Genomic DNA, 24,185 nt, shown 5'->3' with positions numbered 1-24,185 from the left:
TAAAGTTACAGGGCACCAGTCATCAGAATCCCATTTAGGGACAGTACTTAGGAGTAAGGCTTTTTAGTAAAGAAAAAAAAAAAAGCCCTTAGACTTTATAAAACTCTTACAAAATTTGATTCTGGAACACCTATTCTATTTCCGTAAAGATGATGGATCCCTGAGCCAAATGTTCTTTTCATGAAGGGTTTGAAAACTTTCCATGAAAATAATGCAATTAACCTTTTAGTTTGAGACTATATTCATTGATTAGATTTTTAAAATATTGATGGGCCTGCTTCTCAGAAGTGACAAGGACAGGCCTCATCCTCGATTTCTGTAATACACGCTCTGCTTGCCAATGAGAAATATCAGAATACTAAATTTTTTTCCCATGTTTCTAGTGCCATTTCCATGTGGAAGAGTTTCTGTCCCACACATTTCTATGACACGCACCCGTGCTGAAACTGTTTTTTCCAATATGGACTATGAAAATTCCACTGAAGCGGAAAAAAATTTCGAGAACCTCACCCAACCTCTCAACGACCTTACTCGAATTGTTGGTGGAAAAGATGCCAAACCAGGTCAATTCCCTTGGCAGGTACTCTATATTAATGGTGTGTCAAAACTGGAGCCCAGAGGGCAAGGGACAGGCCAGGCGGGGGCTGAGGCGAGGGCACTAGACAGGCCTATTGCGGTGGGGCAAGTGTTTAGGCAAGTTTCAACACTAAGCAATATGAAGAAGCCCTCAGTAGTGGGGAGCTGGTGAGAGAGAAGTCCAGGGACAGCTACCATACAAGGTCAAGAAGAGTTTGACACCAAGGAAAGCATAGCAGGATTCCAGACATGAAACTGGGAGGTCTGGAAGCGAGGTCACAGGTACTGGGGTTCAGGGTACTACTTCAGCTCATGGGAGAACTGATGAAAGAAAGTCTAGGTCCAGAGAAACTGGATTATTTTGAAGGGATTTATGTATTTATTTATTTGAGACAGTGAGAGAGACAGATCACGAGCAGGGGGGAAGGGTAGAGGCAGAAGCAGACTCCCCACTGAGCAGGGAGCCCGATGCAGGGCTCGATCCCAGGACCCTGGGATCATGACCTGAGCCGAAGGCAGACGCTTAACCGACTGAGCCACCCAGGCGCCGTTGAAGGGATTTTTAAAAGGACTCACGTAGGAAGGAGTAAAGCAAGAACTGGGTTACTAGAACTAGAGTCTGAAATAGGGGCTTGGTCCAAGGCTCAAAGTGTGCTAGCAACAGAATCACCTGAAAACTTGTTAGCAATGCAAATTTTCGTGCCACACCCCACTGAAGGGTACTGAAACACAGTCTCTGGGGCGACAGCAACTTGTGTGCTAGTTAACAAGCCCTTTGGGTGATTTTAATGCATACTACAATTTGAAACCAAAGGAACCAAACACCAAACAGTAAACTCATGGTACCTAGACCCACATTTCTCCAGATGTGATCTTCAGACAACCCACATGAGAATCACCTGTGCACATTTCTGAGGCAACTACCGAGAGCTAGATTTGTAGCAAAACTTGTCATTGACCCTACAGCTAAAGTCTGAGTGATTCCATCTGCGAGAAGTAGACCCCAGAGGCCAGGAGCCAGGCTGGTCCTTATATAAAGTGGAGCTGTCCATTAACGTAACTACTAACCACATGTAGCTATTTAAATCTAAATAACTGCCATTAAGTACAATTAAAAACTCATCTCAGGCACACCTGCCACATTTCAAGTGCACGATAGCCACACAGGGCTGGTGGTCATGGTACTGAACAGCACAGGTACAGAACACAGCCACCATTGCAGAAAGTTCTATCGGACAGTGCTTAGAACAGTTTAGTCTAACTCAAAACTCCCTAGTGGCCACAGTCATATGATTTTGTGGCTATTTCAAAATACTTCACTCCAAAATATTTTCTCTACTGAGGTCTGAATTTTTGCCATCAGGGACCAGTAACTTCAAAGACTTTTCAATCATCAAACCAGTAACAATTTAAGCCAGGATCAGGTAAATGTCCCAGGTGTAACACCACTGGAATTCTCTGAAACTATGTATCTATTCAGGATTCTTCAGAATGCCTGACATTTTCCAATATAATGGGTGTTAAGATACTGAACATTTGCCTGGGAGGTAGGGATTGGCACATTGTAGAGAATGGTACTGAAGGGGGGTAGGCCTTCCCAACAAAGACTATATTTTCTGTTCTTTTACCTTGGCTTTGCCTTTTTTTTAATGATTTTATTTATTTGAGAAAGAGAGAGCACAAGTCAGGGGGCAGGGCAGAAGGAGAGGGAGAAGCAGACTCCCCATTGAGCAGGGAGCCCGATATGGGGTTCGATCCCAGGACCCTGGCATCTCGACCCAAGCCAAAGGCAGACGCTTAACGGACTGAGCCCCACCTTGGCTTTGCTTTTAAGAATATTTGTTGGACTTGATCTTACAGCCACTAAAATACACTGTGTGTTCCTTGATACCCCCTCTATCCCCTATTTAGGCATCCTACCAGCACTGCTTCCCTCATTCACCATGACCTCTTCCTTCACTTATCCACATCTCTATTCTCCTTCATGACTCTTCATAAGAATGATCTTCTCCACTGATCTTTCCTTGAACAATCGCAACTGGATCCAGCCACTCTAATTATGCTTTCATTCTATTTAACATCCATGTATCTAATTCTATCTAATTTTACTATTTGTGTTCTTGGGCATTCTCATTCATTATGTATCCAACTTCCATGGATAGGTGGTTGGAACAAAAGATCCTACTTTATAATAATTATCTTCCTTGGGGTTGTGGGACATAAAGCAGTCCCTAGAGTGGAGGATCCATAAACCCAGGGGTGTTTTATTAGCTAAAAGATGACTTTTCTTTAAAAAAAACAAAAACACTCCAGCATTAAAAAAATATCCCAAGATGCACACATTGTGGGCTCAGCATTGTTCCCTTGTCAACCCAGAAATGAAATTGGTAAACACACTTAAATAAGAGCTAATGGGGGGTATAAAGTCCCAATTTAGTCACATAATCTCTCCACTCTCCACCCACCCCCTTTAAGCCAGATGCTCGCCAAAGTTTTAACAATGCAAGTCTTTCCTAATAGAAGTTTTAGTAACTCTAGCAAGTTATTTTTTTTCTTTTAAATAGAAGAAACTATTAGATGATGGTTGCAGTTGTCTGCTAAGGAAGAAGATATAAATGATACACATCATTTCAAATCTTTTGATGTCATCCTCATTGCACACTTACATAGTATACTTGTTGACTCTTTCCCATCAAGCCTAGCTAAGATCATTTGGAATGTTCAAGACCACTCAAGCACATGTTCACTCCCCATTTCGTCCATATGAAGTAGGATTACTGACTGTAGAGGCACAAAGCCCTAAGTTTTAGTGTTTTTCAAGGGTGAAGAGCTGAGCTCCTTTCTAGAGTACTTGAGAAAGACCCTGTCATACTTCTGCACTGTTTCCTTCTCACCCAAGAGAGGTCTCTCCACACCCACCTCCAGCCACTTTCTCACAAAAGGTTACTGGTTTTCAAAACTAAGAGATAAACTGAGTGTACAAAAGTCACTTGCAAAGACGAAACAGGAAATGAAACAAACCAGAGGCTCTCATCTGTGGATGAGCCAGCTCCACAGCCCGGCTAATCTGCAAGGTGGAAATACTTGATCTGATTGCAGGCAAGACTGCAATACACCTGCTGCAGCCAAGGCACCAAGAGAAAGCAAGCAACAGCTGGGGCTTCCATGGCCCAAACAGTACATCTATGGCTCGGAAATATGAAGCAGTTTAGTAACAGCACCCAGAAAGGATTCCCAATTCCCATGCTTCCTAAAAGGGTGGGGGCGGGGGATGAAGCGACCACTTGGGTGAACAAATCGCACAAAAAGAACGTAGGGAGGTCACTTTCATCTGGAGTCATGACTGGCATCAAGCTGGAAAGGTTTAGCGGGCTAAGGAAAAGGGCTAAGTTAGCTGTTCGCAAGAGCGAAGGGGCCACAGAGGAAGGGAGAAGGCGACTTTTTCTTTTAGGGTTTATGCGTGAAAGTTAGAGGCAGGCAAGCAGATTCTGGCCCCGGTTAAGAAAGCCCTCTCCAACCACAGTGTCGGCGAGGTGGGCTGGGCAGCTTTGGGAGGTAACTTTGGTTGAACCCATGTTTGTTGAACTGTTAACGCGAAGAGCTGGGGACAGCACCGGCCTGATCAACCCGTGGAGAGAGCGTCGAGGGCCTTGGTTCATCTGGTGGGAGAGTAGAGCAGGCTAGGGGACCTCTGCCACCCCATCCAGGTTGAGAACCTAAGAAGTGAGGTTCACCTTGCCCCTAGCTCAAACGTGGCCATGTTCAGTCCTTACCTTATTCGAGGGCTTACCCTTCAGCTTCCGGGCTGGAGGCGAAGCCGCACTGGGCCTACCCCCTGCCACGGGGGCGTTCCCATAACCCCTCAGGCCAGCCCCACCCCCGACACCTAAGGCCAGAGGTGCTGGCGGACTTGCCGGACCTCTAACCTCCCTGCGGTGGAGGGGAGGCGGGCGGGCGTGAGGCCAAGTCCCTTCATCTTCCCTCCGGATGGCGGCGGAGGGCTCCGAGCCTCTGGAGAGCTCAGGCAGAGGGGGCAGGGACTCTGCAGGGATACTCCAGGAGCCAGCAGAGGAAGCTGGAGGGTGAAGTGCACTACACAGGAACAGAAAGGACAGTTCCTAGAGTCACTATTATCCTTAGAGTGGGAAACAAAAACAAGACTCAAATTTCATACAGGTACATAGGGAAGCCATGAAAACCTTTGAATATTAGAGAAAAAAGGGAAATCAAAACACCTTCATCAACAGCTTAAAAGAGAAATTGTAGAAAACAACACCATGTTTTGGCTTTCTAAAGCTTTAATTTGGTTTTGGTCCCTTGCCCTTAACCTTGTCAGCCAATAATTCTGGGCATGCACAAACTTGCCCCAAGAGCTCCTCCCGCCTCTTCTGTTTTGGGTTTGGAGCTGTCTGGCCTTGAATGTGAAGTACCTGGTCTTTCTATTTTCTGTTTCATCATGGGCCTCAGCTCTGTATTAGCCATAGTTATTCTACATTTAATAATTTGGAGATCATTCTACCAGATTGAAAAAATGGAATACAATGGAAGCCAAGTGGTTAAGCTTTCCTTAACCTTTATATTAGTTTGTATCGTATACAACTGACAATATTCAAATGTTTTAACCAGCAAAATGTCTTGAGAAGCAGTCTGTCTATTCCTTATTCTGTTCTTGGCCTAAAAAATCTTTAAAACATCTCAGCACTTTCCCCAGTCTCAGCTTTCCTCAGCTTTGGCCTGAAACTATCCTTAAAGATACCTGAGCTCTTGACCTGCACAGCTACTCACACGCCCAATCCTTTCCATCGGGTTAAGACACATCCCTATGGCAGATAGCATACAGTTACCATATGTATGAATCAGAACTTTTTCTTTCTTTTTATTGGAAAAGGGGAGGATTGGGAGAAAGATTTTATATGATGGGCCTAAGACTATAGACACGTCTTTACCTGGAAAAATTTAATCCTCAAATGATAAAGTTTCAATTAAGAGAAATAAAAACATGACTGATCTCACCTGGCCCCACAAAACTATTTTGGACAGAACATTTAGATTATTATTCTCTAAGATGGATTGGTGAAAACTATTTCTTTTTTTTTTTTTAAGATTTTATTTATTTATTTGAGAGAGACAGCGAGAGAGGGAACACAAGCAGGGGGAGTGGGAGAGGGAGAAGCAGGCTTCCCGCGAAGCAGGGAGCCAGATGCGGGGCTCGATCCCAGGACCCTGAGATCATGACCTGAGCCGAAGGCAGACGCTTAAGGACTGAGCTACCCAGGCACCCCGGTGAAAGCTATTTCAATGACGAGTTTAGTTAACCATTAAAAACTGAAAATGAAAAAGAGAATGAGCATCCCCTCTGTGCCCAGAAAAATGAAGTCGGGCCAATGGCTGGGCGAATCACACCTGTGGGCATAACGAGCTGTCCATCCTGCAGAAATGGTTGTACTTTTGATATGAGAGAATGAGTGTGCAAACCGGAAAAAAATGTAATTGGAAAGCTGGAGGTGGCTTCATAGAGAGAGAGAGGAAGAGTTTACTGAAAATCACAGGGAAAGGCCAGATTCAAGTTAAAGGTTAGGAAGAGAATAACAGGGCGACAGCTATTACTCGGGGCCGGCATTATCAATGAAGAGCATCAGAAGAGATAAGTGTGTATTTTCTAGATGGATGTGGGTGTGTTTGGTGTGCATCTGTGTATGTGTCTGAAAGAGAGAAAACAGGCTCCTATTAGGATAGGACAAACATGAAAAGGATTGACAGATCAGAACTTGGATGCCTTGCTCAGAACATATGCTTTCCCATTTTTCCCTTCATTTTCCAAAGTGATGTCTTACAAGAACTTGTCCTTGGCCAAGCAGACAGCTCATCTCCAAATAGCTCATATTTAGATAGCTGTGATCCTGTGGTAGCCAAGCAAACATTCCAAAATCTAGTCATTTGTAATATCTTTAAATGCAAATATATTTTAGGGTGTTTTATTGGCAAAGATGTTTGCTAAAATTTCTAATACCAATCAGGGACTGGCAAAAAAAAAAAAAAAAATGCTCTTCGGGCTCAAAAAAACGCAATCATATTTCTCAGCCATCCACCAGAAAGGAATAGAAGCTCCAGGCAGCAAGTCTTTGGCAGGAGTCAGACTAGCTACATCATAGTCTCTGTGCCCAGGGGCTGTGGATATCATTCAGTCTGGCCTAACCAACCCATTAAGCTGAGAGATGCCCAGTCACCTCTAATACAGAGGAAAAGCACCATTCTGTCGTTGCTTGTGAATTCGTAACTCCAATTACTGGAACGGATGTGACCATGAGGCCCCGTGCCTAGTGATACAAATCACCTGGGGTCAGGGCCAGCTTCATGAGCTTGTAACCAGTGGACCTGCATGAGGCCTTGCTTTTGGAAGGGTCCCAAATTTGGAGTTTAATGCTTTGTGTTTTGTAACTCGAGTCTGATGAGACAGGGAAGCAGCCGTGCGCTGGGAGCCTAGAACCTCTCACCACCTCCCTGGGATGGATTCTTCACCTCCCACTCCCTTGTCCCCTGGTTCGTTGGCCAGGTCTGCATCTTCCTCCCCATACATGCCCAACGACCACTGCCACCCTCAGCCCATGGCACGCTAGCGTACTCCCCTCCACTTCTCCAACAGCCATCTGCGTCCCCCTCCTCCTGCACCAGCACAGGGAGGGTTGAGGCTGGGTGTACACACTCTATGCCATTTGGGGAGGGGGCACGGCCACATAGCATCTCAGGCCCAGAAGTGTGTCACAGCTCATTTGGAGGGTGGATGGTGGGGGCAAGCCTCTTGCCCGCCTCCATTGCAGGAGCTGAGCACGTCCCGGCATGGAAGTTGTAACCGCTTGAGAATCATGCCTCCACTGTTGGTTGCTGCAGTGGGCCAGTGAGAAGGGCAGGTTGACTTACCTTCCCCTGCTGCGACATGGGGTCGGTGGGACAGGGGGCCTGGCAGCCAAGGGCATTTGTGCTTGCATGCCAAACCATAGGGTGCAGCTCCTGGGCACCCATCAGTGTCTGCACTCTCCCCACAAATAGCCCCCAGGCCTGAGAACGCATGACATGAAGTAGTAAAATTAAAATCACCATCGGGGCACCCAGGTTGCTCAGTCGGTTAAGCATCTGACTCTTGATCTCAGCTCAGGTCCTGATCTCAGGTCTTGATCTCAAGCCCCACACCCAGCGTGGAGCCTACTTTAAAAAAAATAAAGTAAAATAAAAAATAAAAACCCTCTTGGGGTACCTGGGTGGCTCAGTCAGTGAAGCGTCTGCCTTCGGCTCAGGTCGTGGGATCAAGTCCCGTGTTGGGCTCCCCACTCAGCAGGGAGTCTGCTTATCCCTCTCCCTCTCCCTATGCCTCTCCCCCCTACCTGTGCACTCTCTCTCTCTCTCCCCTCTCTCGCAAATAAATAAAAATCTTTAAAATAAATAATAAATAAAAACCCCATGATAGATTGCAAGAGACCATAGAAGAAAGAAAAAAAAATTGTACTTAAGTATTTTCAATGGCATGTTTTTTTTCCTGGCTTTTGAACAAGGGGCTCCACATTTTCGTTTTGCACTGAGCCCCACAAATTATGTAGCCAGCTCTGTGTGGACCAAGCACTTTTAAAACACAAAGGTCACGAAGCCTTGGAAATTCTGAAACAGAATTTCTCAAACTTAATCACGCATAAGGATTTTCTGGAGATCTTCATTTCCTCCAGTCACACCCACCAAATATTCTAATTAAGTTCCGGTGGGCCCCCAAATCTGCATTTTACAAGTATCTGAGATGCTTCTACTGCAATTGGTCCACCGACCACACTTGGAGACCTACTGTGCTCTTAGGAGCATAGATTCTGAAGCCCGGTAGACTAGGGTTTGCATCCTAGCTTCACCACTGATCTTAAAGGAGTTAATGTACATATCTAAAACTCGGTTTGCTCATCTGTAAGTGGATATATTAATATCACTCCACAAAGTGGTGTATTAAATGTACATAAAACACTTAGCACAATGATTTGTCCATGGTAAGCAATCGATAAATGTTCAAAAAAATTAAGACTGTTACGTCTGGGTGGTGGTGGCTACCCGGGTGTTTATTATATTATTATGTGAGTTTTCCTATATTTTTACAACTTTTCAAAATAAAAAGCAACAGCCAGAAGGAGAAAGAAAGCTAAAGTGTGGAAAAAGGGGTCAGAAGCTTGCAGTGAGTCAGCCCTAAAGGTCTCCGAGTAGGAGGCCAATGCTTCAGTGTCTAGGACTTGTTCAGTAGGTGTTCAGTAAATTGAACTCAGGACAAAAAGAATCTTCACTAGAACCTTCTCAGACTCACACTTAAGGGCACTGACCACTTTTTTCCCTTGGTTTAGAAATGGATTTATGCCTGAGAGGAGGTGTGCTTTAGTAAAAGGACATGAGTTCGTAAGAGCTGGTCGGCTTCTGCATAGGGTTTATCAAATGTTCAGTGCACCCTCTAGTGTCCATACTTCTCAGCTTCCTTCCTGAAGAGGTGGCTCGAGGCCTTTGGGCACACTGGAAGTGAAATTCTCCAAGTTGATCTAGACATTGAGGTGGTAAAAATATTCATCGTCCACTCTGGTTATACAATAAAATGTACAGATGAAAGAACGGACTGGCCTCTTATCTAATAATGCCCAGGCTCAAACCAGCACCCGAATGCCTCTGTCCACTTTGCCCAAGCACAGCTAAGGAGACCTGTCGGGACAGAGGCAGCTTCCACGTCCAGCCAAGGGGACTGGAATATGGCTAGGGGAAAAAGGAAGGCGTGCATGTGCCCTGCTGTTCCTCACTGCCCGGATGGCTGTAAGTACAGCTCCTACGGAGGCCAGTGGTCTCAATTCATAGTTTGAAACGGGCTTAAAAAGACTTCAGGGAGGGGCGCCTGGGGGGCTCAGTCGTCAAGCGTCTGCCTTCGGCTCAGGTCATGATCACAGGGTCCTGGGATCGAGCCCCGCATCGGGCTCCCTGCTCAGCGGAAAGCCTGCTTCTCCCTTTCCCTCTGTGCCCCCCTCTGCTTGTGCTCACTCTCTCTCTCTCTCTGTCAAATAAATAAATAAAATCTTAAAAAAAAAAACCTCAGGGAAAAATCAGTACTTTTTCTCTTTCAAATCACCCTGTAGCAAGGTTTCCTCATGCAGCGACAGAAGACTCAATAGTAACTATGGATCTGGAGGAGTCAAGTAAATTTCTGAATTTACCTGCCATATTCCCATGAAACAATCTGTGCCATCAGAGAATCTGACTCACCTGGAAAAAGCAGCCAAGGGCCCCAAATCACCAAAAGAAGCCATTCCCTCATATTCGCCTCCTCTAGAGCTCCCCCTGGCTCTCCTTGCACATTCTCTTCAAGACAGTTACAGAAATGGCTTTTTTGATTGCGCTCCAGAAACACTAACTCATCTGCAAAGCTGACACTTTCCAGAAACACTCCCGTTCTGCCAGCACCTAGAATCAAACTTTGCCCACTCCTATCAACAGCACCTGTATTTATTTTGTTCTGGATCAAACACCTTATGTAGTAAGTTTCATGATTTTGTTTCCACAGGTCCTTTTGAATGGGAAAGTTGATGCATTCTGTGGAGGTTCCATCATCAATGAAAAATGGGTGGTAACTGCAGCCCACTGCATTGAGCCTGATGATAAAATTACCGTGGTTGCAGGTAAATAAACAAAAAAGGATAGGAATCGGCAGTATCACTAGATCTTCTATATGATGGGTGCATCGTATTTTCCTAAGGTCTACTAAGTTCTTTGCGAAATAAGTTGGGCTAGTGCCGTATTTCTAGGAGGAGGAGCCATATTTCTAGAACCTAACTTCTTCCATCCTCCAAGCCCCCCATAGTTCTTTCGGTGTGCCCAGATTCACCCCCATCTCACAGGGGTACAATTATGTATGATGTGTGCATTTCCCCACCAGACTGAGCCTTCCCCAACGCCGTGTCGTATCATTCGCCTTTGTACCTCTGGTGCCTGGCACGACCTTTGAATGAATGACCCAATGACTATATTATCTGTGCTCAAAAAAAGGGGTCAAAATCCTTGAAATTAGGAAAGTCTAGGGTAATTCATGCCAAGTAGATTCATTACCACCTCAACAACGTAAGGTTTGTACCAGCATGGGAGAACAAGCCAGCTCCATGATGGTCCCGAATGGGTTTTTGGTCTGAAATGTATGCATTGGCCCTCATTACATTTTACCAAAATCCTAGCAATGTAAGACTGAGATTGTTGACACTTGGTTGCCAGTTAATTGAGGGATGCCGAGAATCTTGGCCAATCTGTTTCCTTATGTGTACGTCTACCTGTGACTGAAGAGAAATTTATTTTCCATAGGTGAACATAACACCGAGGTGAGGGAACCTACAGAGCAAAAGCGAAATGTGATTCGCACTATTCTTCACCACAGCTACAATGCAACTGTTAATAAGTACAACCATGACATTGCCCTTCTGGAACTGGATGAACCCTTAACGCTAAACAGCTATGTAACACCTATTTGCGTTGCTGACAGGGAATACACGAACATCTTCCTCAAATTTGGATCCGGCTACGTGAGTGGCTGGGGGAGAGTCTTCAACAGAGGGAGATCAGCTTCAACTCTTCAGTACCTTAAAGTTCCACTTGTTGACCGAGCCACATGCCTTCGCTCCACAAAGTTCACCATCTATAATAACATGTTCTGTGCTGGCTTCCATGAGGGAGGTAAAGATTCATGCCAGGGAGATAGTGGGGGACCCCATGTTACCGAAGTGGAAGGCATCAGTTTCTTAACTGGAATCATTAGCTGGGGTGAAGAGTGTGCAATGAAAGGAAAATACGGAATATATACCAAGGTGTCCCGGTATGTCAACTGGATTAAAGAAAAGACAAAGCTCACTTAAAGAAAAAAAAATGTATTTCCAAGGTTGACATATTTGGGGTTGAAGATGGACAAGGGCCTTTACTGACTAATCACTTTCCTATCTCTTTAGATTTGACTGTCTGCATTCTATGAATACTGCTTTTTCTCTTTATGGGGAGAAATCTATCTAGAATTCCTATTTTACTAGAGTAAGTAGATTAGCAAATGTAATCACTAGAGGAATGTACTGTGATAGGAAATTGTGACCATTCCCACAGGTCCAGCCCTTGACAAAACTGTGAAGTTAAGTTCTTCATCCTGCCCATCGGGCATTAAGTTTCTCCACTGGGGCAACTCTCTGATTCTCCCTCCTTAGCAGCATTCCATGTTCCAGATCTTTCTTACCTCTCCCACCAAAATCATCAAAACGTATTAGATCTATATCTGGGATATTTGGTCTAGTTCACGACAAGGCGAGCACCACACTCATAAAGGACGAACACAGGGGGAGCCGACAGGTGGAAACTCACCAGAAAACACTACTTCCTTTTCTGTACCCTTATTCCTGCTTCCTCGATCTCTTCCGTTTCCTAATCCCGAAATCAGTTTCTCTCTCCCTCCCTCTCTCCTCTTTTCCCTACAAGGGATTAAAGGAGGGAAGGGGCACATCATGCTGTTTTCCTGTCCACAGTTGTACATGTCTGTCAAACCCAGACTTGCTTTCAGTTTGGTCTTTGACTTGCTTTTCAGAGCATAGGGATGAAGTAAGGTGCCCGAAGAACTTGGGAGGAAAAGTTCCTCTGAGAGAGTCATGTTATTAAAATACATACATCACGGAAGGAATGACCCATCAGAATAGTTCCCTAAGAGCTTGTCATTGCGTTGTGATGGAGGTAACTTCTAAGAAGGGTGGCGTCACCTCACGTGTCTCGTCCCCCATCTGAAAAAATGTTAACAGAAAGAGAAGAACAGTCAGTTTGCAATCTAGAACTAGTAGAGTCTTCAAGGAAGAATTCCACAGTGTGTCTCCAGTACCGCCCAGGGCTAAGGAAGAAGTTGCCCTAGACCAGAGAACATGAGCATCATGTCTCCTAAACGAGCATATCCGCACCGTGGAGAAGGGTGCACTGGTGGCTCACTCCCCCTTTTCTGGTTTCATGCTCTCCAGGCAACTGTTTGATTATAATTAGGCCTTCCATATTGAATCTTCTACAGGGTTGCTGACCAACCTACACATGTACTTTGATGTGTTAGAATGGCTCCCTTTGTGAATTAATAAACTGGTGTTCTGGTTCATACCGCAGCTTTTTGTGAATTTGGTTGATGTGAATCAGTCATCCCGTATTTCATGATGTGTGAGACCACTGACAAAATCAGGTTTGGGACCGCTTTGACCCCACCAAGCTGCTGCCCTCACCCCACCCCCAGCCAGGCCTCACTCTTGCTGATTTCTTTCAAGTGCTTCTAGTTAATACCTTTTTACTTTAGTCTTTCTTTTTTTTTTTTTTTTAAAGATTTTATTTATTTATTTGAGAGAGAGAGAATGAGAGAGAGAGAGCATGAGAAGGAGGAGGGTCAGAGGGAGAAGCAGACTCCCCGCCGAGCAGGGAGCCCGATGTGGGACTCGATCCCGGGACTCCAGGATCATGACCTGAGCCGAAGGCAGTCGCTTAACCAACTGAGCCACCCAGGCGTCCCTTTACTTTAGTCTTTCAAACGTAAGCACCAATTAACGTATTTTCAAATTTCTCAAAAAGCGTTTCTTTTGCATCATTCACAGAGAAGTACCGCAAACACCCCACTCAGCAGAACGCTGAGCATAATGTGTCCAAGTGCAATACGACACATCAGAATTCGATGCTCTGCTGTCACCCGGCTTTCATATGAGGCGGTGTGTTCTCTCCTGGAGAGGACAGTGGTCTGGATCCACCTGGGACAGAATCGAGTTTAAATAGCTGTGGATATGGCCTTGGATAAATCACTCCACATTTGGGGCTCTGATTTCTCCATTTGTACAATGAAGGCGTTTGACAGGATGCTCTCCAAAGGCCCTTGTTGACCTTGATAGTCTGTGATTTCCTGCTCTTTCATTCCTTCATTCGACAAATATTCAGGGACTGAGTACTGTGTGCCAAACACCAATGTGTTCATTAAACTTGAATCCATATTTATATATTTTGTGAGTTAACTAAAATAATGTATATACATTACTACCCAGTAGATGCTCAACAAATGTTAGCTGAATCTGAACCCGTGTTTATTCCAGAGCAGGGATTAGTCTTGTATCGAGAGTCCTGAAAGGAGGCCATAATAAATAACAATAGTGAGTGGGATTGAGGTTTCAGGAACAAACAAAAGAAATCAGTTCTGCTATTGTTAGCTAAAGGAGGGAAAGAGAGGAGACACTACAATTGTCTGCCTTAGGTTTGAGGAGGATACTGATTCGTGCCCAAAAATCCCAGTCGCTTCACATTTGAATGACTAAAGGTCTGTAGCAGTTGGTAAAAGTGAGCCGTTCCGGCCTGGTTGCCATGGAGACCACCCCTGACAAAGGCAGCAATGGGGGGGGGTGGCTTTACACCTCCTGTGATTGGTCTTCCCGGTGGCAGAGAAAGAAGATCCTGGGCCCACAAAGCTCCAAGCCACAGTTAGCCTTTTTCCCATGAGCTCAAACACGACTGGATTCCTCACGAGCCCCCTGCAGCGCTACACACGTGGGACCCCTCAGCCCACCCGAGAGCCCGAGCCTTCAGAGCCAGGGCCTCGCTAGACTCTCCCTAGGCCATGTGCGGTCGCCACGGAAGAATCATTCGCTTTCGAAATCGCTGTAGCTACTTAACTTAAATGGGCGGAAACATGCTGCTGCAACATTGTGGGTGGCATGAAAATAGAGTCTTGCTGAGCGAAGAAAACTGTGTTAATGCAGTGCAGTCATTGTAACTTGCCGCTTAAGGAGGACTGGCTTTGGTTCTTGGGAAGAGTAGCTGTTTTGTGATGGCAGGAACAGAGTACTGTCCAGTTTGCTCTGTCAAGGGAAAAGGAAAGGTTTTTCCCCCTGCTCTCCTAACCCATGGCAGACCAGTTCACAAAGTCGCTTAATTCGCATTTCTCAACAACTCCCAAAGGCTCACAGTCCAATTTAAGAATGTCAGAGCTGCCAGGGCCCTCAGACACCATCAAAACCACTCTGCCCATTTAACAGATGAGGCCCGGGCCAGAGTGACACAATGGCAGAGTCGGAACTAGAACTCAGGTCTCCCGCTCTGAACCGTGGAAGTGTTACCCCGGTGGCCATCCCAGTCCTCCCAACCCTGGGACCGCAAATCGCCTAGAATTCCTACCAGGGATGCTCTCATTGACAAACAGGCGGACCGACTCCAGACCCTCAGGGAGTCTGGGAGGCAGAGTGGCGGGCAAAGAACGAGCGGGGGGGGGGGGGGGGGGGGGGGGGGGGCGCCTGCAGCCGCCGGCTCCGGGCAGGCACTGGGGAGGGAGGGCATGGGGAACGCAGCTGCGGGTGCCGGGTCCGGCTGTCAGCCCAGCTGCGGGCACGGGGGGCCTTCCCGATGGGACGCCTGACTTGTAGAGCCAGCGTGTCAGTGTCAGCGGGCACATGTCCGCCCGCTCGCTGCCGCTGTGCCGGCGAAGGCGCGCGGGGCTCGCGGGGGCCCGCGGGCCACTCCCCAAGCTGGGAGGCCCACGGCAGCGGCGCTCCCGACCAAGCGGTGCAGCCGTGGGGGGGGGCCAGGAAACCGGTTTCGGCGGCTGGCAGGCCTGTCTGAGCAAAGCGCTCAGGAAATCCGGGCTCTTTCCGAACCTGAAGCCAATGCCATCTAGAAATCTCATGGTTGAAAGCCACAAAAATCAGCATGTTCCGCACACTCTGGTGGCTGCCGAGGAGTCACAGGAGGCAAGAGACTGTGGAGTCCCCGCCCTTTCAACCTATCCAGGTACACTGACCACGCGACTCATTGTCTCCGACAGTACTTTCAAGACAGACCCTTTTTACCCTATCCTTGAAGTTATGGCTTGCCTGGAGATTTCCAGAGTTATTTCAACCTCTAGCAGCCTTTCTTATAGATAAAGAAGCCACGGCTTCTGGAACAGGGCCAAAGTGTCTTCTCCACACCCTCACAGGTCGACAGCAGGATCTCCCACCCCTGGCCAGATCCTTTCCCTCTGGTAGGAGTTTCCCTCTTGGTCCAGAGAAGGATGGAAATAGGAACAGGGATATTCTTGATGCCAAAGACTTCTTTTCAAGCGGTTGCTTCATTGCAATGTTAAATATGAGATCTTAATCTATAAAAATTGCCGAAATAGTAAATCTTCCGAATGCTGTCATTCTTAAGCTTTTAGAAATGCGGTACTCTCTAACTTCTCCAGATCTCTAACCGTGAAGTGGCTTAAGCACCGACCTCATAAAGATAAAGGGATCCCATGATTTAGACATTACGTGCTTTGGTGAACATCTATATATAAAAATCTATTTTCCAATTGGAACATGACAAAAATAAGCATGCATTTTCATGATATTGAAACTCAGCTCTAAAGGAAGCCAAATTATGAATGCAACAAGTCTCTGAGAAACTCAGCGCATGCTTGTTAAATGAATGAACCAATACATGAATGAAATGGGAGGACAAAAGCTACTACAGACCACATCAATGCAAAATTCAGGCATCTAAGGTAGCAATGAGATCACCATCCTGAACGCATACGGGAATATGCCATAGAAAGGGAGACAGACCAACAGAGAGACCTTCTACAATCAGTTACTTCCAAGGATATAAAGAGGAGTTAACACTAATTTCTAGGAAATGCAAAAAAAGATTAGCCTAGAAGACTATGCTTATAGCCCTGGCCTTTTCCTCTCCTGTTAACATTTCTTGCTTTTGTGTTTGTGTTCTCTAGAAACTGGACTTACCTCTCGTCTGTGCTTTGTATCCTCATAGATAATTTGTTGTTGTACCTTGTTTTTATAGAGTCAGTTCTTAGCTTTAATTTATATTTTAAAGCTTTATATCTGAATCAAACTTCTGTTCTTGGCCACAAGGATTTCATTTCTTCCATTAAAATATGCCTCCCCTATTTTTCACTGTCCACTCTTCCATATACTGTTTCTAGTCCTAGATGATCACACTTCAGATCACAATCTCTGCTTCCTTGGTTTAGAAAATGTCAATTTGTGTTATAGATATGCTAAAAGAACAGCTACGTGTTACATAAGGGTGGGTTATAATTCAGAAATCTTAGCACATTCTAATAAGAAATTTTACTGAGCATTTGCTGTGGGCGTCGCACTGTATATTTCATAAAAATGTCGGTGGTATGCTAGAACTTGCTTATTATGCCAACTGACAAACGCCAATTTTGTACGTCTCTTTCCAGCTCCCAGTACAGTGACTTCATGGCAGTGACTTGAAATCTGCCACGGGAGGGACATTTACACTATAGATATTGACAAACACTACAAATGTTTGTTTCGGTTTTTTGTGAGAGAAAGAGAGTGTGTACGCACTGGGTGGGGGGAAGGCAGGGGAAGAGGAAGAGGGAGAGAGAAAATCCCAAGCAGGCTCCACACCCAGTGCAGAGCCCAATGTGGGACTTGATCTCATGACCCTGACATCATGACCTGAGCCAAAATCAAGAGGGGGACGTTTAACCGAATGAGCCGCCCAAGTGTTCCAAGATTTTATTTTTTAAGTAATTTCTACACCCAACGTGGGGCTCAAACTCATGACCCCAAGATCAAGAGTCACATGCTCTTCCAACCGAGCCAGGCAGGCATCCCTATTTTTGTTTTTTAAAGAGACTCCATTGTATAACATTTACTAACAAATCAATGGGCACAATCTGATTATTTGACTAAAAAGCCTTCATTTTTACAGTCCTGCTACTCAATTATTGCTATGAGTGAGCACTAAATAACAATGTAAATAAGACTTTAATTAAGTTATTTAAGGAAGGATAGTGTTCACAAGTTAGAAATATTAAAAAATCAGACCATTAAAGCTGTTCTCAGATAGCAACAGGTATTTTATGTTGCAAAATAAAACATTTCTTAAATGCAAATATTTCTCCTACAGAACACATTCACACGTTAGGTTGACAAAGGTTTATTCTATGGTAGCTTTCTGCTGGTATGTTAGTTCACAGTAATTGGTAAGATATTTACAAAGACTGTGGAGAAGAGTTCCTGACTGTTATTTTCAGCCAGCATCTAAGATTTAAAAAAAAATCCCCACAGAGATGAGTGGAATATAAATTTTGTGCAGGGTTTCACTACCTTTCAATCATCAGGGGATAAGACATTATATCGCACTTTTCCAGTACTGAATTAAAGTGAGCAGTTTTCTACAGTATAAAATGTTTTAGACACATAAAAATGTATAGAGAATAGTATCATGAACTCCCAAGTATGAACACCCATCCATTCCTTGTCTCTCTCCCCCTACTTTCAGAGGCGGCTACCATCCTTAACTTGATGTTCATCATTATCTAGCACATACTTTTACTTTATTTTTTTTAAGATTTTATTTATTTATTCATGAGAGACAGAGACAGAGAGAGAGAGAGAGGCAGAGGGGGAAGCAGGCTCTCAAGAAGCAGGGAGCCCAATGCGGGACTCGATCCCAGGACTCTGGGATCATGACCTGAGCCGAAGGCAGACGCTTAACCATCTGAGCCACTCAGGCGCCCTAGCACATACTTTTACTTTAAATTATGCTTTAAAAGTACACATTATGCATATTTTTAAGATTTTATTTATTTATTTGAGATCAAGAGAGAACGAGAGAGAGAGAGCATGAGCGGGGGCAGAAACAGAGGGAGAAGCAGGCTCCCTGCTGAGCAGGGAGCCCGATGCAGGGCTCCATCCTAGGACCCTGGGATCATGACCTGAGCTGAAGGCAGACACCTAACTGAGCCACCCAGGCACCCCCCCATTTTGCATATTTTAAAACTTTATATGAATGCTATATCTATCCTGCAGTCAGTTTCCTGTGAGAGTCATTGACGTTGATAGCATAGCTCTAGATCTTTTTTTTTCCTCCTAGATCTTTCATTTTAACTTCTACACAGTACTTTGTTGTAGGATATTCTGTTAATAGTCCATTCTTCTGTTCATGGTCATTCCTCTTGTCTCCAAATTCTTCACAATGCTGCTATGAACATTCTGCCACACATCTCCTCGAGCACGTGTGTGTTTCTCTGGGGCAGATACTCAGCAATGGGACTGCTAAGGTATGTGGTATTCACTTCAACTTCACTTAGTATTAGAAAATTGTTCGCCAAAGGGTTGTACCAATTTATGCTCCCAGTAACAATGTGTAAGAATTCTTCTTGCTTCATATCCTCCCCAACACTTGGTATTTTTAGAAATACCGGCAGGTTTTTAAGTTACTACTATTTGCATGTAAAATAGCTGTTTTGCACTGAATTCGGGTATTTTGAAACTAGTTGTAAATGCACAGATAGGTATAGCCCTGTATGCTCCCCATGCTCAGTAAAGAGATCATTTTAGCTTCTAATGACAGATTCCAAAATGTCCACTGTGGTTGAAGAGTTACAGTTCACTTAGTTAATAACATTTTATTGGTTCTCAGTTGATTTCTCGTAGATTGTCATGTAAAAGAGCGTGTCACTATCAAACTGAGTTTAAAACTTAACTGAAGTAATCCTAGGCACATCACGTTCTTTTCAAGTTTCAAATCTTTGACTTTCTCTTCAGCTCCATTGTGGTACCTTACTTTCTTCTCCAGCCTGGTTGTACTTGTTTGCTTATTTTGGTAGTGATCGAGTTAGTCTATCTCACAAATATGTAGATGAAATGTATCTTTGAAATGGTTTCTATTTTATTTTGGTTGGCTTTAAGGAAAGTTTCATTTAGCTGAAGGAATACATCTTCATGAATTTCAACTTCATTGTCTGTTCTCAATACACGTTAGTAGTCCTTTTTGGGGGACATATGCTGAAACTCTCTCCTCATGATGTAATGTGCTAATTCGCACATGTAAAAATGAGATGATCAACAAATACCAGGTAGGCCCTCTCTAAATGCAAAGAACTTAAGGCTTGAATACGTCATGAGCTTTAATATATAAGATACATTTTGAACTAAAAAGAAAAGCCTGCTGTCACTTCTATGATTTTCTTTTGACCAGTATAAAGGGTTTAGGTTTTCTCTTTAACGCTGGTTTGTTCCTAAGTATTTCGCTGTCCTTGGGCAGGCCCCATGAAACCAATTGCAAACTGACCACTCCAAATCAATGTACGGAAATGTACTAAAATGTAATAAAAATAACTTGCTTTCACAATTACTTGCTTGCAACGTGATTTGTTAAGTACTCTCAAGTCTGCTGCCCCCATGGGAAGCAGGTTTCTGTGCTCTAATACCTATTAATAATAAGCATTTTTCTCAAAGTCTATTGAGTGAAACTGGATTGATTTCTAAGTCCCAAATAAAATCACTAATTTCTCTTCAAGTGAAGCATATCTTACACTCCCTTACACTTACAAAAATATACTCAGAGAAGTTCTCTCTTCTTAAGAGAATACTGTAGCCTAGATGTCAGGGTGGCTTTCTTAACAACCCCATACTCTATAGTATGATATTCGTAGTACACAATTTTGGAAATGTCAACAATAACATTTACTCTTCGGCCAACAGAGGAATAAAAACTGGAATACACATTTTAATCTTCAAGGAGCTCTTGGGAGATGGATTAACTTATTAACTAGTTCACTGACGACACTTCCTCAAAAGGACTCAAAATAAATTTAAAGGCAAAAGAAATACTTGATTCTGCAATGGGATGCTCATTGAGGCATCTGAAACATTCTCAGTTTTTTTAAAAAAAATGGAAGATTGAGTCAAACCAACTGGATAGATATGTATTCCTTCTCTATATTAAGCCTGAAGTTCTAGGTCCCTAATGGGCTGTGCACCCAACTACGAGCCCCTTGCAAAAGCAAGCAATGGTTCAGAATACAACCGCAGATATCGAGGGGTCTTCCAGGTTTCCTTGGGCTGCGTTAAATGGAAGCAGATTGTTTCTCAGTGTGTAGAAATAGCCACTCATAAATGTGGCTATCTAACTCCTGAAACCTCATTTGCTGCTATCCTACAAATGTGGGTGAAGAAACTTTTTGAGCAAAACATTTTACCCTAGTTCTAGTCAGATCTGCCTTTGTCTCTCTCTCAGAGAATCATGAAGCAAGGCTGAAGGTAAACATCTGGTTTTTTTCCAGTTTTCCTAGCATCATTTATTAAACAGTCTCATGTCCCCACACGCAACGCTACATCCAATAACCCAGCAAATTCCATATATGTAAGACTCTGTTTCTGGTTTCTCTTCTCTGTTCCATTGTATCTAGCTATCGTTGAGCTCATTTTCATTGTTTTATTTATGACGGCGTTATGAAGAACCTGAAGGTAAACATTTAACTCAAAATACTTATGGTGCCTTTAGGTTGTCACTAATAAATGAGAGGAAAGGAGATTTCAATGTATAATTGATACTAAACTGAAAAAAATACATGAATAAATTTAAGGTTGAATATTTTTAATGTGGAATTAACACAAGTACATTTACATTGTAAGTACATTTACAATGTAATTAAATTTTGAAGACATAAAGGGAAATTGCTGCTATGTTTTATAGTAACACACATTTATAGCCCAATAAAATTAATACAGTGCGATTCCATATACAAATACATATACAAATGTAGCATTCATTGTACAGTGATTAAGACATTAAAAGACTATAACTGTATGTTTGAATCTATAGAACTCAGTATTGTCTTAAAGGATTAAAATCCCTAGTTTAATACCATAAAATTAAAACGTTTTGTGCAGAGGGGCATCATCAATCAAACATTTTATCTCCGATTTCTGTCTTCTAACTACAGGATCAGTACGCAAAAGAAATGTACTTTAATCTCATTTTGTTGTTGTTATTGTCGTAGAAGCATTAAGTGAACAATCAAATATATGGGCATTTTCATGAGTGAGTTATAAATCACCCATCATAAGTTCAGCAAATTGGACATTAGAAGAGTTATAATTTGCAGGTGCCTTTGAATAAAATACAATTGGTTTGTCATACAAACTGCTACATCAAATGATACCACTGGCATAGACTATGATCTTGACATGACACACAAACCTATTTAAAAGACAAATTTACGTATAATATAGTTGTTGTTTATTGTAAAACCAATAATCAAAAAACATGCACCTAATAAGCCAACTTGACAGTAAAACTCACAATCTGTGATTCAAAAGGCAGCAATTTCAAACCACTGTCTTCACTGGTCCCGAATATAAAATACTCCAAGCATAAATTCAACACTGCATGCAACAACTGGTCCTGGGCTTTAAAACAAGTGATCATACTTTTTACATGTTTAAAAGAAAGACATCTACACATGTATCATCAAAGAAAAACCCTAGGAAGAAACACAATATAACTTAAGAACACCTTTACCAGAATAGATTTTTCTACAAAATTCAAAAGCAACTCAAGACACCGGAACGTAGAACTTTGTTACAGGAACACCTCTTGTGCAAATATGAATATTTAACTTAAAGCTGTGATAGGTGTATCTAAATTTCAATGCATAAAATGTAAACTTCAACACATCCTAACTACAGGAGTTTTTGGCTTTGGATCTTTCCAGAACCGTAAGACAGCTCTGACAACCCTAAATACCAGTCAAAGTGCAAAAGAGGTCCTTCAGAACATACATCCCTTTGGTACATTATAGTCCCCTAGGTAACAGAAGCAAAGAATAAAATAAACTATCAACCAACAAAGGGGTTTAAGATCTCTGATGATCTCTCTTCTCTCTTTGGGTTTTTGTTTTGTTTTGCTAGTGAAAAGTTATGCAAGGGGCGCCTGGGTGGCTCAGTCGTTAAGCGTCTGCCTTCGGCTCAGGTCATGATCCCGGGGTCCTGGGATTGAGTCCCACATCGGGCTCCCCGCTCTGCGGGAAGCCTGCTTCTCCCTCTCCCACTCCCCCTGCTTGTGTTCCTGCTCTCGCTATGTCTCTCTCTGTCAAGAAAATAAATAAAATCTTTAAAAAAAAAAAAAAAGAAAAGTTATGCAAAAAATTACAGGTAAAGCTTTTTACCTGCACATGTTCAAAATCACTGATTTCTAGTTTTGAGACGGAATCTGAATGCATGCCATGAAAAACCCCACTGGGAGACGAAGCAACACTGCACTTTACACCTGAGGGGAACGGAAGGTGTGAAGACGGTTCTTGCAAGAATGAGACAAACTGAATGACGAAGTCCTCCTCAGGCCTGAGGAAATTCTGTGAATGTCATGGGCAGCACAGATCATCCTGACTCTTGTGCTGTTTGCCTGTAACACTTTTAAGAAATATAATCTAGTTCACACCTCCAAAGGAAATCTTATTTTTAAAAGTCTATTCATTCTCCTTTAACTCAAGGGGAACTGAGTTTCCTTGTGTTACTCAGAGCAGCATCTACAAAGTAACGAAGAATGACGTTAATACTCAAGTGACTTTTAAGGCCCAAACTGTCCGTGCTAGAGGCTTCGAACACTAAATGGCAGGATTCAAAAGGTTCGTCCTGGATTCAAAGGTGATGTCTTTTGGTTGTCTGACTATGAAACTATGACGACTATGAAAGTCGTCATTCTGTTACAAAATTACTTCTTAGAGGCATCTAGTTTATGAGTGGCATAGCTTCACTGGAAGCAAAATCAACAGAATTCACAACTCCTATAACTGGATTTCATAAATATTATATGAATTATGCTGTGTGCGTATAGAGAACAGGAGACATGGTAAGCACATAAGTATCACTGTATTTGCCAGATCTCAAAGAAGATAGTCTAATATCTATTTTTAAACCTAAATGCTACTGACAGTTGCAGAGGTGGTCAACTGTAGTTTCCTAATCCACGAACTGGCACACATTCTATTTTTGTAGGCCACAATATACTCTTTTGCCCAATGCACTGTAGTAGGCTAGATCTCAATCAAGACCACTTGATATTATAGCATTCAACAAAAATCTACTGGTAAGTATGAATTTGTCAATTGACCTAAGTCGTAAGTGCATGTTATTTGAAAGGACTACATATTTTTTAAAAGGTCTTAAGTCAGAACTTTCTAGAGAACAGGGACCAAGGGGACTTAGTCCCTTGATCTAGTAGCATTGAAAAACAGTACTGATGGGAGAAAATAAAAATGACTACAGAAGAAGAATGTGGGATTTTTTTTGCCAGCTAACGTGGATATATGTTAACATATAAGCTCTTTACTGCCTGAAACAGAGGCCCAAAGCAGATTTAAGTTGTCGTTTTGCCACGCGCTTTTCAAAGGGTAGTGATACACAATCTACTGTGATCGGTTACAGTAATGCAATCACTTCAAATTAAAACTAATCAAATATGTAATTTTACATGTCCCACATTACAGTTAGCTAAAATGTAACATAATTAACTTTGTCCTGAATTAAGTAGGAGGACGTCTGGCTCTACATTTAAAATGATGATACAAGTTAGGGAAAAACTACCGAGTTCCTATATTATATGGAGTTAGATGAATACACTTGGTGTTTTCAGTTTTGAATCTTGGAGACCTGAGCACAAGAAAGGCCATGATTTTCTGGTACATGCATGGCTTTATTGATTTTTTAATTGGTTCATAAAAAAACAATTTATATACGTTAATTTAAACAGCTTCTTGAACACATACTTCAAGTGACTCACGT

General features: G+C 43.2%; 2 protein-coding genes across 12 annotated transcripts in view; one reads left to right on the top strand and one right to left on the bottom strand.

The window, feature by feature from the left end:
- Window positions 1-12,732, top strand: part of F9 (coagulation factor IX) — a 32,170-nt gene extending 19,438 nt beyond the window's left edge. For both annotated transcript variants that reach the window (XM_036075840.2, XM_078063881.1), the window contains exons 6-8: window positions 384-580; window positions 10,139-10,253; window positions 10,927-12,732. In XM_036075840.2, coding sequence (XP_035931733.2) covers window positions 384-580; window positions 10,139-10,253; window positions 10,927-11,474 — 860 coding nt within the window. In that variant the 3' untranslated portion in view covers window positions 11,475-12,732. The remainder of the gene's footprint in view (window positions 1-383; window positions 581-10,138; window positions 10,254-10,926) is intronic.
- Window positions 12,733-22,369: 9,637 nt separating this feature from the next.
- MCF2 (MCF.2 cell line derived transforming sequence) overlaps window positions 22,370-24,185 on the bottom strand; it is a 66,750-nt gene continuing 64,934 nt past the window's right edge. For 8 of the 10 annotated variants that reach the window (XM_078065279.1, XM_078065283.1, XM_078065284.1 and 5 more), the window contains one exon: window positions 22,370-24,053. In XM_078065279.1, the coding sequence (XP_077921405.1) occupies window positions 24,010-24,053 (44 nt within the window). In that variant the 3' untranslated portion in view covers window positions 22,370-24,009. The remainder of the gene's footprint in view (window positions 24,054-24,185) is intronic. The other 2 variants (XM_078065280.1, XM_078065281.1) reach the window with 2 other exon arrangements.

Source organism: Halichoerus grypus, chromosome X, assembly GCF_964656455.1.
Source record: "Halichoerus grypus chromosome X, mHalGry1.hap1.1, whole genome shotgun sequence".
Classification (NCBI taxonomy): Eukaryota; Metazoa; Chordata; class Mammalia; order Carnivora; family Phocidae; genus Halichoerus; species Halichoerus grypus.
This window is presented reverse-complemented; position numbering and strand designations above follow the sequence as displayed.